Consider the following 15,439-nt stretch of genomic DNA (forward strand, 5'->3'; position numbering starts at 1 on the left):
GGTTTTCTATCATAGTATTACCAGCATGCCAGGCACCTGACATTAAGCAGAGCTTTTCCAGATAAATTCCACACGGAAACCACATCGCCACCAATGGTAAATATTTTATGTATTGTTTATTTGTTTTGAAAGCTAAATGTCCTATGTATGGTAAGTCCTAACAATACCTTTTATTTGGAAGTAGCTAAATTCACAAACTATTGTACTTTTTCATAGTGTTGCTACAAAGCAAATAGAGAAACTGACAAATCAGACCAACTCTAAGCCCTCAGTTCAGAGTTAGCTTATACACAGGCTGAGCAGTCAGCTAATTCATGTCACTGGAGAAGCACTTTCATATGAAAACTCTCCTTGCCTTAGTGCCTGAAACCTCTCTTAGACATCCATTCTTTTGAGGGTTGTCAAAAAGAAACTGGCCTGCTTTCATTGGAAGTGAATTTGCTATCCAAGGAGACGTTTAAATGTAGGGTGATGACTTGGCAAGAGTAATAGTGAATTCGAGCACCACAGGAGAAATTGGACTAGATGAGCATTTATGCATGGAAATTCAGCAGTGCCCACCAGGGCATCTTCCTCTAATATTCCCTTAGACATTTATATTTTTGAGGCTAGAGCAGATTACTTGTCATCACATTCGCTTAGAAGGAAACACAGCTTGAAGTAGGGCAGTATCAGGCATTTCTCTTCAGTGGAATTAGTCCTTACAGCAGTCTACACAGCGGTCCAAGAGCTAAGCTTCTCTGTTCCCTACCCACCAGGTGAAAACTTAGGTGCAAAAGATGAAACCCATATCATTGACTATGAGATCCATTTTAGCTTAGTAGTTCCATACCCCACAGGACCCAACATCTCATGTAAATCCTCACAGATAAGCTTCTATGGTCTCCACAAGGAATGTGAGCAATTACAAGAATCATCAAATTCAAGGATTTCCAAATACTAGAGACCTTCATCAAGTATTTATAGATCCTCCAAAAGCAGATGTCATTTTCCAATCAGGAGTCACTTTCACTATAAACAATTTTGCCTAATACCTTATATTCCACCTCTATTTGGTGTCTGGGGACCAGATCTAGAAAGTTAACCCAAGGTAAAATTTGCTCATAGAGAAAGTGAAAGAGTTTTGTAAATCCCTCAGTATACAAATTCCACTTCCCATGTCCATGATTCTAACAGAGTGACTTGCTTAGCTTATTTAGAGGTGGTCACTGCCCTTGATGATAATTCAGCTATATTCATTCATTTATTCAACTAATTCAAATAATAAGTATTGAGCTCCTATGCTCCCTAAGTGTAGGACTCAGCTCTTTTTTTGTTTGGTATTGCTTTCAGGTAAAGTAACTGAGCGTTGAAATGACTGTACATATATGATATAATAATGTCTAAAAATAGTTGAAATTCAGAGTGATAAGTGCTGTAACAATTTTATACATTTGTCTTCCTGATTGATGAAGCATCTGCACTCCTAGAGAGCAGGGATCATGTTTTTCATCTTTGTTTCCTCCTGCCCCGTAGGTGGTGCTTAGTGTGTGTTTATCAAATGAATTATCTCATTGCATCTTAGGTAGAAGGGCAATTGATTAAAACCTAGTGATGTTTGCTCATTAACTGAAGTAAAAGGAACTGGTGGAATTTTAAGGTCAGTGAAGTGGCCTGACTTCCAGGAATCTTTCTAGTGGGTGTTGTCCATGGAATATCCAGGCTGCTCATGTTCTGGAATTTGATTGAGCACATCTGAAGGATGACATAGAGACTGATAATCTCAACAGTGTGTCATGGCAGTTGATATTAAAGGCTCTGGGATGATCACAGCCCTGGAACCACTCTTTGCTCTACCACTTACATGCAGTATGACCTTGGGCAAATCATTGGCCTCTTGGACCCTCAATTTTCTTCTGTCAGTGGAAAGAACAAATTGGTCAGAGATTAAATAAGATCACAGGTATATAGCCCCTGGCACATTTCAGTGCTTGATAAAAGAAAGCTATTTATTTAAGGAGTCTCTCTTGAGCTTGGTTGGACCAGAATCAAAATAAATCAAAGTTAATAGCCCCTGAACAGACCAAAAAATCCAACTGTGTTTTTTATTAAATGCACATGCCAAGTGTGTACCTCACTGAAAAATCAAAAAGTCATTCTAATGTTTTGTGTCTTATTTTTGTCTTTGGCAGACAGAAGGGTTTAAATATCCCAGGCCTTCCTCAGTACCACCTTCTCCTTCGGGATCTCAGGTCTCTAGTCCTCAGAGCAGCGATGTGGAGGATGAGAATGAGGAAGAAAGATACGATGAAGAAGAGGAGGCTGAAAGGGATCGGTTAAATATCAAGTCACCATTGTCTCTGAATCATGTTCCTCGCGGGAAGAAGAAGCTGCACGGCGAATACAAGAACTGAATTCCACTCTGGTCGAACAGGGTAATTTAGTGAGAACATAGAAAGAATGATTACTGAAAGAAATGAAAATGCCACAGGTTTCATTCTCTTCTTCTCAGTATAACAATGGGATTTATTCTCTGCCTAAAAAGTGGAGGAGATTAAGTGAATGGCAATTTTGTAATTTATAATAAAATCCAACTCCTTTTGCCCCAGTCAGTTCAGGCTCTAGGAAGAGTGTTAATTAAAGGAGGAAGACTGGAAGTGTTTTTAAAATGGTTATTTTAAGCAATAAGAATTTTCATTTCTAATGCTGATTTTTTAGTTATCATCACCATAATCCTTGGCTTAGTGTTTATACAGCTTCTGTACCTGCTAAACCAATCTGCCATTTCCCCCACAAAGGATCCTGATCTTAGCTATGAATGTGTTCTACCTTTATATTTCAAGTAATTTGGTCTTTAGTGATTATTTTTATTTTTCACATGAGACAGAACCATGAATTTATACCTAGCTTTGCAGACAATCAAAATCCATAGGACAGTGGCTATCCTAAATCCAGATGTTGATACATATTAATGCATATGTACAAGGTCACTTCTCAAATTAATGATTGGGAGATGTTACCATCTGTACTGTACCATCTGACTGTAACAGTTTTTTCTATTGTTTAAAAGGAAAGCCTTTTTGAAAACTTGGTCAATCTTCCATAGGTGACAAATTGTTAAATCCATATGAATAAATATATCAATATTTAAAGATTTAACTGCATTGATCATGTTTAAAATTCTTTTAGACATTTAAATAAGATAATATGTGCAAAAACACCTACTATAAAATAGTGCCTTATGAAGGATATCATTTAAAACTGTCTTTTAAAAAAATTAGCAAAAAGAAAATAGAGTCTACTTATAATAAGGACAATGTCTCTGAGACATTGTTGAATGATTGTAGTTAAACATATTAATGTTTTAAATGTAGCTAAACCTAAATCAGCAAAAAAACAAAAAAACAAACAAAAAAAACAAAACCCAAACCCCACATTCACTCATGTATTGTTTTTTCCACAACTGAATGTTGTTACATTTAGATCACAGTGAACACCTTGGTTGGCATATTGGTTGGCCCAGGTTTGTAGGGGCTCTAAAAAAGTTTAGGTCTTCTCAGTGTTGGGTTGTTGATGGCAATAACGGAAGAGTAACAATGACAGTGTGTCAGATAGTGCAAGACGAGTGGAAAACTGCACTCCAGCTCTATCACCCCGTTGTTAGGGGAGAGTAGAAGAATGGCGGATACAAGCAACAACTCAAGTCAAAATGGAAGATTGTTGCAAACTCCCCTAATTTAGAGGTTTGTAAGGAAGGAAAATAAATTACCTAAAGCCTAATCCTTAAAAAATGCCCAATGGATACCAATTAACCCAACTCTCCAAGCTCTGCAGAGGAGATCAGAAAAAAATATGAAATAGATTTGTATTACAATCCAAATACTCATTTGCTGAAGTGCCAGAAAGATCTCATGATAAAATGGTTCCACTTTTGCAATAACCATGAAAATATATCCCTAATAAAGTGGTGCAATGTGTGTATTCAAGTGATACTCTTGATTGGTAATTGGTTGATCCACGGCTACTGAAAGCATGAGCTATACAGAAGCTATAACTTGTTAACACAAAACTTTAAAATTCAAGTTTTTTTTTTTTAAATGAAAGAATAGTTCTCTGATTACAAATGAGTACAGGGCTTCCCTGGTGGCGCACTGGTTGAGAGTCTGCCTGCCGGTGCGGGGGGCGCGGGTTCGAGCCCTGGTCTGGGAGGATCCCGCATGCTGCGGAGCAACGGGGCCCGTGAGCCACAATTACTGAGCCTGCGCGTCTGGAGCCTGTGCTCCGCAACAAGACAGGCCACGACGGTGAGAGGCCCGCGCACCGCGATGAAGAGTGGCCCCCGCTCGCCGCAACTAGAGAAAGCCCTCGCACAGAAACGAAGACCCAACACAGCCATAAAATAAAATAAATAAATAAATTAATAAACCCAAAGTTTAAGAAAAAAAGAAATGAGTACAAATGGTATAGGACACATGGAAATGACTGATTTGTAAACACCTGGCTTCGAGTGGCATGTGTAAGAATCAGTTTCTACCCTGCACTTGGTCCTCTATTCAGACAGCTGCTGCCACCTGACTCCAACCCCTTGCTCCAGTCACTTAGTTGTCCTTTCCCCAAGACTGACAAAGCCTACTGTCTAGTTGTTCTTTCCCCAAAATTGACAAAGCTTGGTGAGGAACAACCAATAGGATTGTTAGGTGACTGTGTGTCTAGCACAGCACCTTATACACAGTAGTTGCATAAATGAATGGTTTTATTGGGAGAAACATAGATACAAAAAACTGATGCTCTTAAAGTATGTATACAAAAAGAAAAAATAATAAATAATAAATAAAGAATGTATGTATCCATAAATTGGAGGACAGGAACTACGGAAAATTGTGTGTGCTTGACCAGCTGACAGCAAGACTTTTTTTATGCATTGTACCCCCCTTCCTTCCATGGTAAGGGCTAGAGTGAACAGAGCCGGCTTTACATATACAGATGGGAATATAAAATATTACAAGTGCTATACTAGAAGCTTTCCAGGACACAAGGAGTTCTCAGAAGAGGGATTGGTTAAGTGTACTTGAGGAGATTCAAAGCGACTTCCTAGGACGATCCTAAATTTCTATGAAGTAATGTGGGAGATACAACTGCCCACTTCACATTGTGGTTGTAAGGATAAAATCAAATTAGACGTGAACATTTCCTTAAGGGATTTATAGTCCAGTAGGAGGAGACAAACAGGTTACATTCCCAACTCCTCTTTCTCCTGAGGCCAAGGTAAAATAATGTAACTCAGGGTTGGTAGGATATAGACTTTTATTTCTCATCAGCAGGTAAAGAAGAAATGCTAGTTGGAGGCTGATTTTAACCTCTCACCTTCTCTCCTTGCTTAGGATCACTGTGGTGGGCGAGAGGAGTCATCCACTGGGGAAAACCAGGGAAACAGAGAGTAATTGAGAGCCCACCCTGGAGGCCACGTAGCCACAGGGGAAGAAGGCTATAGAGGCAAAGAGGAGAAGAGCAATTGGAACGGGGTGAAAGTGGCTGCAAGTCCTATCTGGAGGTGGGGTATTCTAGTACATGGACATGCACAGGAGGCAGATATTTTCCAATTTTAAAAGACAAGCCATACAATGTGAAAAGTTTTGACCACTGATCACTTATTCATTTCAATTTTGAACGATATAGAAATAAAGAGAATTGCAAAGACACCCCCGGAGAGATAGAAAGTTATAGCAAACCGGGCATATGCAACTACTGGGTTAATGTGCACATCTGTATGGCAGAACAATGTTCAGGAAATTCAAGTACTTGTAATATTGTAGCTGATATTATAACAGCCCTTGGTCATTTAGACAGCTTTTAAAAACTCTGTTTTAGGGCTTCCCTGGTGGCGCAGTGGTTGAGAATCTGCCTGCCAATGCAGGGGACACGGGTTCGAGCCCTGGTCTGGGAGGATCCCACATGCCGTGGAGCAACTGGGCCCGTGGGCCACAACTGCTGAGTCTGCGCGTCTGGAGCCTGTGCTCCGCAACGAGAGAGGCCGCGATAGTGAGAGGTCCGCGCACCGCGATGAAGAGTGGCCCCCGCTCGCCGCAACTAGAGAAAGCCCTCGCACAGAAACGAAGACCCAACACAGCCAAAAATAAATTAAATTAATTAATAAAAAAAACAAAAAAACAAAAAAAAACTCTGTTTTAGTGGGAAATACTTGAGATTGTTCTAGTTGTGGAAGATTTACTTTGTAAGATAGACTTTAAATGTATTCTGGGACTAGACATAGTATTTAAGCAGTCCATATGTACAAGTCTATGTCAGGTGAGTAAATAATTCTCAATAAACTGGACATATACACTGTCTAGAAAATCCACTTTAAAATCAAACAATAATTAATGACAGGCACCTATTATAATGCCACATAGATTATTTTATTGCTAGCATATTATTTTTTGGCAGATATCAATGTTACATTAACTTGAATACAGTTTCATTATTCAGTTATGAAATGAGACACAGACAAATCTTATAAGCAGGGTTTTGATTACTTAACACAGTAGAATTGTAATTCCAAGTTACAGAGACATTCACATAATGATATTCTTTAGCTACTGACTAATAGCTATATGCTGATGACAATAAGAATGGACAATACTTTCCACTTGGGACATTTATCAATAACAACTCTCAAGTAATTAAATCAAAAATAATGAACATGATGGTCGTATTGTAATTTCAAATAAATATACTATATGCTTGCTGTAGGTATGTGTGTATTTTATTTTTCAGATAGTACTGAACCCTAGTTGAGTTTAAAAAATGAATAAATTAGGCATATTACCATGCATTTTGTATCAGGGTGCCTTTATGTTATGTTTTTATGTCAAATAAAGCCTAGAGTTCTAGTCAATTAGAGTAAGCAGTGTTTGAGTCTGTTTAGCCATGGAAAATGGGTTACCTCTAAAAAAATGGTTTGTTTCTTTTGTACAAGAGCAGCGTGTGTTTCCATCTGCTTAGTTCCCAGTAACTTTTAGATCCCTGTTTCTAAACTGAATTTGGGGAGATCCCCAGAGAGCACAAGGGGGAGCTTCCAGCTGTAGAACCTTCCACTGGCTCCAGTCTCACCAAGGGTCCCCTCTCTCAGCAACCACACTGCAGTGTCTGATCACATGGCTTCTTCCCAATCATCCCTTCCCACTTCTCTTCCTGACAACTTACCTCTCCTGGATACTAAAAGAATCACACTCTACTCTTTCCCATCTTGCCATGCTTCCCCGCCTCACCCTCCTTGGAGGTGAGAAAAGGGGGAAAAGGAGAGGAGATTCTCTGCTGAGTGATAAGACAGTGCAAGTGGGTAACAGAATGAAAAAAAGCAACTAAGAATGATTAGATCAAGATGGGTATCTGTTGTCACAAAACGAAAGAACACTCTAAAGAGTCTTCAACCTAATAATTATAAATGGGCTGAAAAATCCGAGAGTAAGACACAAGGCGATCAAACAGGACCTGAAGCAATGGAAGAAAGCAACGATGTTCTCACTAAGAACTCAACATCACTTTAGCTTCTGGAAGAATAAAACTGGCTACACATGTTCCTAAGATTACAAATGAACATAAAAAGGGTCCACAGGCTTTATTCACATGGTTCATGTTTTCAACAAGAATAGAAATAAAATTGAATGGAATCTGGTATATTTTCACCAGTTTAGCAGACTGTCTTCTAGGAATCTGGTTTGATCAAAGTTTTCTTCTCCAGCTGTTAGGAAAAAAAAATACATAACATAAACATGTATCCTGTGTTTTATAAGAAGAAAATATAAGATGAAGAGAACCTCAGGAGATAAACATTCGCCCCCTACATTATGTTAACTCAGGCACTCTGCTATGGAAACCACCCCCAAACTGGATTTTGATTGATTTTGTTTCAAAAATTTCCACCTCAGCTTGGGATGCATTGAAGAATTCACATCTGACATGTGAATCTCTACAGTGAATTTAACTATTACATGGTGTGCTTGGTAGAAATATGAAAATGCCACATGTCTTGCTCTAAATATGCCTCATGTCTAAAATACCAACCAGTAGAACCATTCACTTGCATCAAGGTACTATTTCTGTATTTCCTGTTAAAATGCATTTTAGCTGGGAAAGATGACAGAGGAACACATTTGCACATATTCTCTTACAAGTTGAACTAGACGTCTGGGGTGGAAGTAAGACAAAAAGAAGGGACACTTGTTAGCCGGGCAGGATTGCAAAACTTCAGAGCAGGAGGAATCACCTCTGGGGTGGGGATAGCGGACTGAGATGACAGCAGATTCCTGGGACTAAAAATGGGTTGAAGGGCTGAAACTGATGATGGGTAAGGGAGAGGAAACTGAGGATGGGGAAGGGAGGCGAAGGTGCCAGAGGCAAAATTCCGTTCCTCATTTTACGTAAGGTCATCTCTAGAGAAAACCACTTTCCCCTAGTTAGTTACAATATGGTTGGACTATCTGAGTTACAGTTTAACCTGAATTGGTAGCAAACTTCAAAATATTGCAGATAATCAGCTACTCTATTTTAAAAATTTTTTTTATTTTTCTATTTTTAAAAATTTTTATTGGAGTATAGTTGATTTACAATGTTGTGTTAGTTTCTACTGTACAGCAAAGTGAATCAGTTATACATATACAAATATCCACTCTTTTTTAGATTCTTTTCACATATAGGTCATTTCAGAGTACTGAGTAGAGTTTCCTGTGCGATACAGTAGCTCCTTATTAGTTATCTATTTTAAATATACTAGTATTTAAAGGAAAGGAAACAAAAAAAAAGAAAGGAATCATCCCTGTATATCTTCCATTAAGATAACAATCCACTACTTAAAATAATAATCCACTACATAAAATAAGTCCAAATAATACCTAGGGACTTCAGAATAAAAATATTAAAGGTGACTAATGATTAATCTATCATATGGGAATCCAAAACTTTCCCATCCATTTAGACTAATAAAATTTTGTTTCCTCATTTCATCATCAGAGACAAGCCACTTCGGAAACTTCAATAATTAAAAACTTGAATTTATTTTCCAACAAAGACTTGAAATGGAGACCTATAGTCACATTCTTCTGGAAAGTTTCTAATGAAGATCCCTCTCCTCTTCTTTAAAATTAGCTCTACCTTCTCCATTCCAGCTCACATCTTCCCAGCAATTAAATCTCAGACTTCACTAACAATCCATCTCCACCCTCACTGTCCTCCTACTGACTTCAAAAATCAGTAAGAGGGACTTCCCTGGCATTCCAGTGGTTAAGACTCTACCTTTCCACTGCAGGGGGCATGGGTTCCATCCCTGGTCGGGGAGCTAAGATACCGCATGCCTCGCTGCGCAGCCGGAAAAAAAAAAAAAACAGTAAGAGTGCCAAATGCCGAATTTAGAAAAGATCACCTTGGATGCAGCATCTTCTACCCATGATTCAACTCTTTCTCACCTTTTCATCACAAGAATTCTGAAAGCCATGCCAGCAAGCATCCACTTTCGCTTAACTCTGCAGTTTACCTTCTTTTCCTAAATTCCCTTGAAACAAGGTTTCAGAACGGGCAAGGCAGCAGCAAATCACACCACTGGGCAGGGGCTGAGGAGAAGACTTGTGAACCGTGATTTAATGACCCTTCCTACCCAACGCAATCTTCCTTCTCCTTTGATTTCTGTACTCTTACTAAGCATTCTGCTATATTTGATGCTTCTCATCACTTCTTTCTTGAAACTTTCCATCCTCGACTTCTTGGATTCTCTGTTATTCTGGCTCTCCTCTTACCTTTCTGCCTGCTCCTTTTGAAGTCCCTTCACTGATACGATTTCCCCCCTTTCCCTTGATCTCTGGGTATTCTCCAGGGCAAATCCTTTATTATCTGCCCTTTTCCCACTACATCTGAGGCCTAGGAGAGAGTTCCATTTTCATGCTTCCAACCTTTATTAACTGGCTCTGAATTTCCAGTTGTTCCCAAACCTGACATCATCAGAATAATGTGAGTGAACTTCTTGAGGATACAGATTCTGGGGCCTCACTCAAGTAGTATGGAATCAGACTCTCTGGACCTAAGGCCAAGAAATCTGTATTTTCAGCAAGTTCTCCAGAGAACTCTGATGGAACCAGTCCACATATGGAGAGCAGAGAACCAGTGACCTATACACCTTTATCCACTGAAACGGCTCCGTCACCTCAAACTGAACCTTAATTATATCCACAGCAATTTTCATTTGTCAGTATCACCATTTTAAACTCGCACAAACACTTTAAAAATGTGCTTGACTCTGGATTCTCTCTTTCGTTTTAAAATTTTATTGAAGTATAGTTGATTTACAATGCTGTGTTAATTTCCTCTGTACAGCAAAGTGACTCAGTTATACATATATTTTTTTCATATCCTTTTCCATTATGATTTATTGCACGGTATTAAATATAGTTCCCTGTGCTATACACTAGGACCTTGATTTTTATCTGCTCTTCCTTCCGGTATGCCTCAGGGTTGAGGCTCCTGTCCCACTGACCTCATCACTCCACTCCTGAATGACTGCCTTCATTTCTCACTGACCTCATCACTCTGGCCTTTCCTCTTCAACACCATCCATCTGAGAGGTCAGGGCATAGTTGAAAGAGCTACAGCATCCCACAGCCCTGAGTTCAACTCCCCATATCACTTCTTGCTGTGTAAACTCCCCATATCACTTCTACTCTATGTGGACCTTAGGAAAGTATATACAGCTCAGAAGGGTCAGTTTTCTGAGCTATAAAGATTAGCTTTAATATCTGACACACAGTAGATGTTCTCATACTGTAGCTATTGTAACTGCTCTTATGGTTACCCTATAAGCAATAACCAGTTTCATCTTCCTTCACCATGTCCTCTTTCTGGTAAAAATCCATGGACCATCTGATTGATTCTCAGATAAAGAATAAGTTACCCCCTGTTCTTCATCCCAGTACTAGTATGTACCTGCTATGTGATAGTGGGCAAGCTACTCAATCTTTCTGTGCTTCTGTTTCCTCATCTGTAAAGTGTAGATAATGACAGTGGGTAATCCTAGGAGGTAATTCATTTGTTATGGATTAATGAATTATTAATAAATGTATTAATCCGTATCAAGTGCTTGGAACAGTGCCTGACCCACTGCATTATAGTAAAACCCTCAATAATTATTAGCTAGAAGGAGTAGTAACAGTAGTTGTAGTCATAGCTATAGTATGGCCATGACTCTCACAGTCTACTGTCCTACTGACTGTTCACCCTGCCTTTTCACTGCAAAGGCCATTCTCATTCTTGTTTTTGTTTAATCCATTTTCTTCTCTACCTGCCACAGTGCCTGGCACTTAGCAGGCATAAATGCAGATTTACTGAATTCAGTATTATAATCCCCTCCACTCAACCAAGTCAGCCGTGGACTTTCTCTGATTTCAAAAGACCTCTTTATCCCACTCTCTTCCATTTGATTCTCATAGGTTTTTGTTTTGTTTTGGTTTGGTTTTTTCATAACAAAGCCATAAGCTAGAAGCCAGAAAGAGCCCCCTGCTCTCTTCCCCTCCCTGATGGGGCCCGTCCAATAACAGGCAGGGAGCACATAGGCTTTCTCCACTAGCACAACTGTCAGAGCCCAAGGCCAGCAGCCTATGCTTTGACCACCAGACTACTCACTGTATTTTGTTAAATACATTTTAACACTTAAATTATGTCATAAATATGGCATCATTACAATTTTTGAGAGGGAAAAATCTAGATCTGTTGACTATGCTTTGATGACCTCTATTGTTAATGCTAATAGAAAGTAGGTACTTTGTTTCATTTGGCTCTTAGAGCAACCTGCCCATGGATGTCATTATTCCATTTTCCCCGTAATGACACTAAGGCTCAGGGTCACCCAGCTAGTAAAGCAACAAGGCCAAGATTTGAACCCAGTCCTGTTATACTCCAAAGCCCTGGCTAATGTGCAACCAGATGCCTTAATGCAATTAGTGGTTTTAATGCTACGTAGACAGAGAGCCTCTATTTGAAGAACACACCTAATCCTGGCATGGAAGAAGATATATAGTATAGTGCAAATCACACAGGCTTAGAATCAGAACTAGCCCAATCTCTTAGGGTGAACCATAAGAAACTGCTGTGTTTGTAAGTAAAAAATGGTGATTTTCAGCTATTCCATTTGGTTCAAACTTTAATAGCGAGTAACTGGATTTGCGATTATTTAAACCTCTTTTGGCCTCAGTTTTTTCAAATATAAAATAATGAAGTTGGACTTTCTGGAGTTCTAACAGAAATAAAAGCTCCAATAGGCTATGGGTTATGGAATTAACATGAAATCCCCCAGTCTCATCAAGGAAATGTTTTTACCTTCTTGGGAAACACTTTAATGAGCAGCATGGGAGTCTTAAAATAATAAACATCTCTGTGAATTTCTGGTGGTGTGGGCAACCGTTAATTATTTTTTAAAATCTGAATAAATAAAAGCAACTTTGTTGTACTCAACACAGAATGCCCAAAGCACTCAAAGCTTCCCTGTCCTGTAGTTAAAAGAGGTCACTATAATTATACCTTCTTGGGGTTTCTGCAAGGAAGCCAATAGCACAGCTACTGCCTCTGGAAGAGTTAGTAGTTGGGGATTTGGGCTTCGTCTTTCTGGAGAAACGAAAAAATAAATGCAGATTCTATTAGCATTTAAATATTCATATAGATAAATCCTATTCCAGTATGCTATAATACTAGAAAATCTCTTGTGAAATACCTCCGTGATCCCTCAGTAAAGAGCCCCTTACACAGAATGATTTTTACAAGATGAAACATTTCACACTTCCCTTAGACACTGCTTACAACTGGTTATGTTGTGTATTACAGGGAATGGAAGAAAATTTAAACTATATACTACAGAGAATTTCATGAAAGCAAGGAGGATTAAGATAAAGAACCCATGAGAAATTTCCCCCTCAGAGCTTAAAATGGGATGTCTGGGTGGAAAGGTTTAGATGGGACCCTGCCTGGAGCCTGGACTATCTTCTCTCTTGTTCCTTCCAAAGCAGTTTGAGAAAATAATCTACATTCTTGACCACATGTAAGTCAATTATTTGACTGAAGGAGAATCTGCAAAATATTCAAAACTATTTCAAATCTAAGTTGACAGAAGACAAACCATCCTGATTCAACAGAAACCATGATTTTTAATTTGGGAGCTGGTGAAGTGGGAAAACAAAACTTACCCTCCCACGGTAAAAAAAAAGGTTAATTACACTGCAGGTTTGAAGAAGGTAAACAAAAATTTGATAAGCACCTATGTGCTCAACACAGTGTTTGATATTTTTCAAAATGAGTCTACTTGGTATTTTTAACAATCTTGAACGTTTATCAAAATGAATGGTATTGTTATTTTTTAATCCAATGAATGGCATGGAAAGGTTTATCACGAAACATAGTCTCTGGCTCCGTCCTTAAAGGCCCCCACTTCTTCACTATTTCTGGTTTTGAACCTTTTGATAGTTCTTTTTAGTAATATAATAGAGCTGTTTGAAGTTTTTAGGCAAATCACTATTTTAATAATGATGATGATGATGAAAACAACATTGGCAACAACAACAGCGTTTAAGAGAAATCTTGTAAAGATCATGCCCTAAACGGGAGGCCCATTTCTCGGGCGGGGCAGGCGCACAGCTCTCGTATCCACCCTGACGCCCGGGAGCGGAACCCCGGGCCCCGCCGCCCATCTCCATCCCGGCGGGGCGTTGCGATCCCCCGCTCCGCCGCTGCCAGCGGGGCCGGGCGGGGCCGGCTCTCCCCCGGGAAGGCCCACGGGCCAGCCTTTCCGGAGGCGGAGCGCGCCCCTCCGGTCCTGCGCGGTCCTCTGTAGCCCGCGGCCCCCTCACCCCCGCGCACTCACCGGGCGGCGGCCGGTCGGCGAGGTCCTTCCTCCGGCTCTGGTCGGAGATGAAGCGGCGCCCCTCTGCCAAGGCGAGACACGGGCTCAGCGCCCTCCCGGCCCGATCGATCGGGGTTCCGGGGCCGGGAGCGGGCGGGGCCGGGTGCCCCCGGTCCGGGGCGCGCGGAACTGCCGGGGTCGGGGCGCCGGAGCGGATGAGGGAGGAGACCACGGGTGAAGCCCGCACGCCCCCCGCCCCCGGGCCCCAGAGTGCGCTTCGGAGGGCGGCGATCTCGCCCACCAGCCAGGGCGGGGCGGTGTGTCCCCGGAAATCCCAGTCTCCCTTTGGGCAGGAGCCAGCAACCCTCCGGTTTAGGGTGGAGGATTTCTGATAATCCTCCCCCCCCCCCCGACCTTTCTCCTTGATTAACTGAGACCAGGATGACCTCGATTATTTATGGGAACAAACTCGATAGGATTCTCTCCCCACAGCTCTTCATCTATCCCACGGATTCATGCACCCCTACGGATCTCCCTCTATTGCTGTCGAAAGAGCAAAGTATTTGGAACGTACGTGCACCCTTCAGGTAGAGCATAGCTTGAGGAGTCCAGTTCCTTCTCTCAAAGAGTCTCTATAACCCGGCGAGAAGAGGAAAGCAGTTAGTAAGGCGTTGCTGCCCAGCCCACTATTAGGAAAAAAAAGAAGGGAGGGGAGGGAAAGAAAGAAAGGGAAGGGAAGGAAGGAGGGAGAAGATAGAAGGAAAGAAAGAAGGAAAAGAAGGGAAGAAATAGAAAGAGAGAGGGAGGAAGGAAGGAAGGAAGGAAGGCAGGTGCACAGCGCACGAAGGAGTCCCAATTTTTGCGTTTGATTACCTGCGGAGCACTGTTGGAATTTCCCATGAAAGAAAACACCAGGAAAAGAGCCAAGGTTGTTACCACCAGACTTCTGAATCCCTGTATGAAAAGATCATAGAACGTCTTTTCTGTGCCTATAGGATCTTCTGCTTCCTTCCCTGGCGCCTGGACAATTACACATCCCTTACTTTTTGCTATGTTCTGTTTTAGCGCTCAGAGGGTGGGGCAGAAGGGGGTTCCCCAGTTTACCGTCTAGTTAATCCACAAAGAGTTCTTTTTTTAAAAAATTAATTAGAAATATATTATTTTTATTATTTAACCCAAATGAGGATTTGGGTGAATTAGTGAAACTTTTTCTTTGTAAAATCAAATGATTCTGATATTTTAAAGGCGTAACGTTTAACTATCCTTTAGCCTCTAAAACACTTATTAAACATAAAAGAGGTAAAAAGCTATACAGCTTTTTTATAAAATAGCTAAAAAATCTCAAGTATATAAAACCTTTACTTACCTTCATGTTCTACACCTTTCCAGAAGCTGCAATAACTATAACTTAACCTCTGAGTTTTCTAATTTTGTTCTGAAGGTGGGGCTTTTAAATCTTAGTGTCAAGGATCCCTCCTGATTTTGCATAGAGCTAGTGTCCACAGGGACTTCCTGTCAGTCTTCAAGATTGAGAGGATCTGATGACTCCTCCAGGGAGATTCAGTTGCAGGAAGTAGAGGAATGATTGAT

At 40.6% G+C, this 15,439-nt stretch overlaps 2 protein-coding genes across 2 annotated transcripts in view; one reads left to right on the plus strand and one right to left on the minus strand.

The window, feature by feature from the left end:
- Positions 1–3,138, plus strand: part of GYS2 (glycogen synthase 2) — a 56,583-nt gene extending 53,445 nt beyond the window's left edge. The window contains exons 15-16 of the mRNA XM_007194826.3: positions 16–96; positions 2,172–3,138. Coding sequence (XP_007194888.2) covers positions 16–96; positions 2,172–2,393 — 303 coding nt within the window. The 3' untranslated portion in view covers positions 2,394–3,138. The remainder of the gene's footprint in view (positions 1–15; positions 97–2,171) is intronic.
- A 1,711-nt stretch (positions 3,139–4,849) lies between these two features.
- Positions 4,850–15,439, minus strand: SPX (spexin hormone). Its single transcript, XM_057557662.1, has 6 exons — positions 15,216–15,439; positions 14,723–14,803; positions 14,424–14,481; positions 13,871–13,933; positions 12,538–12,621; positions 4,850–7,720 (listed from the first exon to the last, which is right to left on the minus strand). The coding sequence occupies exons 1-6, from the start codon at positions 15,219–15,221 to the stop codon at positions 7,662–7,664; spliced, it is 351 nt and encodes a 116-aa protein (XP_057413645.1). The 5' UTR covers positions 15,222–15,439; the 3' UTR covers positions 4,850–7,661.

The sequence above is a fragment of the Balaenoptera acutorostrata genome, chromosome 11 (assembly GCF_949987535.1).
Source record: "Balaenoptera acutorostrata chromosome 11, mBalAcu1.1, whole genome shotgun sequence".
NCBI classification, from domain to species: Eukaryota; Metazoa; Chordata; class Mammalia; order Artiodactyla; family Balaenopteridae; genus Balaenoptera; species Balaenoptera acutorostrata.

What these genes read in the sequence shown, in the direction of transcription:
- SPX (XM_057557662.1), bottom strand. An exon ending in ATTCCAACAGTGCTCCGCAG is followed by an intron (nt 14,482 to 14,722) that starts GTAATCAAACGC and finishes GCCGGGTTATAG; the next exon opens with AGACTCTTTGAGAGAAGGAA. An exon ending in CGCCGACCGGCCGCCGCCCG is followed by an intron (nt 12,622 to 13,870) that starts GTGAGTGCGCGG and finishes TCGTTTCTCCAG; the next exon opens with AAAGACGAAGCCCAAATCCC.